Below are 4453 nucleotides of genomic sequence, written 5' to 3'. Positions count from 1 at the left end.
GCGAATAAGTATGTAAATGAGGGGAGTGATCTCATTCAGAATTGTGACGTCACCTCACAGTATAAAAACCGAACGTCAAGTGAAGCCGGATGAGGCGCGCAGAAGTGGATGAGATGAACGACGAATAGTCTTCGGAATGGAGATTAGGAGCCATTAACACAATTGGAAGAGAAGGCTTGTGAGACAGTGTACGGAGTTATCTGCCTCCCTAGTCTTTGGTTTTGGAGTTGTTTGGGTTGTTCAGAGGTATTTTCTGTCTTTGGAACGGGATTTCGTGGGACAGGCGTATCAGGTAGGAGTGTAGTTTGAGTGTCTTTAAGTGGTGGCGGGATATTCGGAAGTCGGGGCGTCTTCGCCCCGGCCTGAACGGTCTGGGTCTATGGACATGGGGGTGGAATCGGAGTTGCAACCTTCGCTGCTTCGGTTTATGTCTCCGGTGACAGAAGTCACAAAACTTGGTTGGATACGGCAAAGTCTTACGGAGGAACATACTTACTCCATATTCTGGAAAGGGGACCATCCCCTCCGCCGTCTGCGTCCACCTGAGTTGCATGCGGTTTTGCGGGAGTATTTCCCTAATCCGGAGAAGATACTGGACGTGCGTTATACGCGTAATGGTCTCCTTTTACTAAAAACATTAGATCCGGACGTAGCGGCTACGGCCCTTGGGGTTACGTCTTTGGGGGACACGCCGGTTTACGGTCGGCTGGCCCAAGACTGCGTATCTACAGGCTACGTTATTCGGGGAGTGGATACGACAATATCTGCTAAGGAAATCCACGATTTACTTGAGGCCGGAGTTCCAATTCTCGAGGTTCGGCGGTTTACTCGGAAGGTGGAGGGTGTCATGGCGCCTAGTACTACTGTTTATCTGTCGGTGGCCAGTGTCACTCCGCTGGCGTTTGTAAAATTATATTATCAACGGTTTCGATGCGAACGTTTCTACCCCCGTCCTCGGCTGTGTTTGCGGTGTCTAAATTACGGTCACGGGCAGACAAATTGTAGAGGCAGTCGGAAATGCCTGAAGTGCGGACGAGATCATGACGCGACGGATTGCGAGGCGGACAATATAAGGTGTGCTAGGTGTGGAGGAGAACACACAGCGGACTCTGCGCATTGTCCAGAATATCAACGGGAGGCGCGGATATTGAAACTGCGTACGTTACACAGGTGCTCTCACATGGAAGCGAGGGGTAAATTGGAGAAGACTTCCCAATCCCCAAAAACATATGCTCAGGCAGCCAGAGTAATATCTGGATCCCAGGCGGGAGACAGAGAAAGAGTACGACAAACACAGAGTAAGCAGGCATCGGGCAATGCCAGGGTGGACGAGGGGGTGTTGCAGACGCTTATATCTAGAATAGCGAACTTGGAAACCGCTATAGTGGTATTACGTAATGAACTTGTTGAATTGCGGAAGTCGTGCCAAGGGAGTACCTGCGTGGTGACTCAGGGGAGCCAGCAGGTAGACTCAAGGGAGATCACGCATCCTCCAGGGTCGGGAAATGCGAATTTCAAACGTCCTTCCCAAGGCGAGTTGCAGCGCAAGATAGGGAGAACTCCTAAGAAGAAACGTGGGGGGAAACAGACTGATGCTCTCCCTCCGGGCACCTCGGAATCCGAGGGTCTCGTATCTGACATGGAAATCGGCGACAGGTCGGGTAGAACGGAAATTATAGATGATCACTGCGTAGCATCACCAGCGGAGTTGGCAAAACTCCGTCGGCGTCCATCTCTTACCTCTATCCCAAATGTCTGACAATCGGCGGGAGAGGCGGGATTTTACGATTGTTCACTGGAATGCGCACGGACTACGGGCAAAAAGAGACCTCCTTCTAACGGAGCAGTGGTTTCAAACGGTGGATGTGCTCATGATCCAGGAAACGTGGTTAACGGGAGGACAGTCTTTTACCCTACCGGGGTTTACTATTTTTCGTTCTGATCGGTCTACAGGACCGGGGGGAGGGCTGTTGACGGCGGTGGCTGACAAATGGCCGGTCGTGCTCCAATCGCCGGGCCTTGGTGTGCGAGGGTTGGAAACTCTGGAGGTGAGAGTTTTCATCGGGGATTTCTCCTTATCATTGGTTAATGTCTATGCCCCAACGGGGATTCAGGATCGAGAGCAACTTGAGGGCTGGAGGTTGGCTCCGTCCAATTCCCGTATTATTGCGGGCGATTGGAACGCTCACCATCCCTATTGGGACTACGGTTGTACTCGCCCGGACGCAGCGGGCAGGGCTCTGTTTGATTGGATATTGTCAAACGGGTGGTGTTGTTGGAATACGGGTGAACCTACCTTTTTCCACAGGTCAGGGTCCTCGGCGATTGATTTAACTCTGTGTACCCCCGATCTGTTGGGGTTGGCAACGTGGAGACCTGGTACGGACACTGTTACCAGCGACCACGCTCCGATCCAGTTGAAGGTGTCTCTTTTACCAAGGGGAGTGGAGGGCGTGACGCCAAGGTTCCGTTTAAATACGGACTGGGGTCGTGTTCGGGATTGCATAGCTACAGCTTGGGAACAGGAGGCTTCCCGTCCGAGAGAATATTCTGCCTTCTTGGGCACTCTTCAGATGGTGTGTAAGGAGTTTACCAGGTATCAGAGGATTCCCCCCAGGGGGGCTCCCCCATGGTGGACGGAGGAATGCAGTCTGATTCGGGCGAAGAAGCGACGGGCCTTCCGTAGGGCTAGGCAGTGGGGGTCGTTAGGTTGGTGGTTTAGGTATAAACAGCTGGGAGCTCTATTACGTTGGAAATCTAGGCAGGCTCGCAGGGAGTGGTGGGGTCGGCTGTGTGAATCACCACCTANGGAATAGATTTAGAGAAGTCTACGTTTCTTACTGGCTTGCCGAACAAACGAATATGAATAGACCCTAGACTAGGGGTGGTGTTGTGGAAATTGCTTTTATCGACGAGGTGTTGTAACTAACGATCGATATAGTTAAGTGCTGTGGAGTACGCTTGGTGAGGGGAAAGTTTATCAACCGGAGTGAAAGTTTTGTAATTGGAAGAGAAGGCTTGTGAGATAGTGTACGGAGTTATCTGCCTCCCTAGTCCTTGGTTTTGGAGTTGTTTGGGTTGTTCAGAGGTATTTTCTGTCTTTGGAACGGGATTTCGTGGGACAGGCGTATCAGGTAGGAGTGTAGTTTGAGTGTCTTCAAGTGGTGGCGGGATATTCGGGAGTCGGGGCGTCTTCGCCCCGGCCTGAACGGTCTGGGTCTATGGACATGGGGGTGGAATCGGAGTTGCAACCTTCGCTGCTTCGGTTTATGTCTCCGGTGACAGAAGTCACAAAACTTGGTTGGATACGGCAAAGTCTTACGGAGGAACATACTTACTCCATATTCTGGAAAGGGGACCATCCCCTCCGCCGTCTGCGTCCACCTGAGTTGCATGCGGTTTTGCGGGAGTATTTCCCTAATCCGGAGAAGATACTGGACGTGCGTTATACGCGTAATGGTCTCCTTTTACTAAAAACATTAGATCCGGACGTAGCGGCTACGGCCCTTGGGGTTACGTCTTTGGGGGACACGCCGGTTTACGGTCGGCTGGCCCAAGACTGCGTATCTACAGGCTACGTTATTCGGGGAGTGGATACGACAATATCTGCTAAGGAAATCCACGATTTACTTGAGGCCGGAGTTCCAATTCTCGAGGTTCGGCGGTTTACTCGGAAGGTGGAGGGTGTCATGGCGCCTAGTACTACTGTTTATCTGTCGGTGGCCAGTGTCACTCCGCTGGCGTTTGTAAAATTATATTATCAACGGTTTCGATGCGAACGTTTCTACCCCCGTCCTCGGCTGTGTTTGCGGTGTCTAAATTACGGTCACGGGCAGGCAAATTGTAGAGGCAGTCGGAAATGCCTGAAATGCGGACGAGATCATGACGCGACGGATTGCGAGGCGGACAATATAAGGTGTGCAAGGTGTGGAGGAGAACACACAGCAGACTCAGCGCACTGTCCAGAATATCAACGGGAGGCGCGGATATTAAAACTGCGTACGCTACACAGGTGCTCTCACATGGAAGCGAGGGGTAAATTGGAGAAGACTTCCCAATCCCCAAAAACATATGCTCAGGCAGCCAGAGTAATATCTGGATCCCAGGCGGGAGACAGAGAAAGAGTACGACAAACACAGAGTAAGCAGGCATCGGGCAATGCCAGGGTGGACGAGGGGGTGTTGCGGACGCTTATATCTAGAATAGCGAACTTGGAAACAGCTATAGTGGTATTACGTAATGAACTTTTTGAATTGCGGAAGTCGTGCCAAGGGAGTACCGGGGTGGTGACTCAGGGGAGCCAGCAGGTAGAATCAAGGGAGATCACGCATCCTCCAGGGTCGGGAAATGCGAATTTCAAACGTCCTTCCCAAGGCGAGTTGCAGCGCAAGATAGGGAGAACTCCTAAGAAGAAACGTGGGGGGAAACAGACTGATGCTCTCCCTCCGGGCAC

The 4453-nt window shown here is 51.9% G+C and overlaps 1 protein-coding gene across 1 annotated transcript; it reads left to right on the top strand.

The window, feature by feature from the left end:
• Nucleotides 1–3227: 3227 nt before the first annotated feature.
• On the top strand, nucleotides 3228–4374 carry LOC111616021 (the record flags this gene model as incomplete). Its single annotated transcript, XM_023357462.1, has 1 exon — nucleotides 3228–4374. A coding segment is annotated over exon 1 (1147 nt), but the record flags the coding sequence as incomplete, so codon positions are not given.
• Between the last annotated feature and the right edge of the window lie 79 nt (nucleotides 4375–4453).

The sequence above is a fragment of the Centruroides sculpturatus genome, unplaced genomic scaffold, assembly GCF_000671375.1.
Source record: "Centruroides sculpturatus isolate CEXI.00-Female unplaced genomic scaffold, Cexi_2.0 scaffold2862, whole genome shotgun sequence".
Classification (NCBI taxonomy): domain Eukaryota; kingdom Metazoa; phylum Arthropoda; class Arachnida; order Scorpiones; family Buthidae; genus Centruroides; species Centruroides sculpturatus.
The sequence above is the reverse complement of the archived record's forward strand: the minus strand, read 5'-3'. Positions and strand labels throughout refer to the sequence as shown.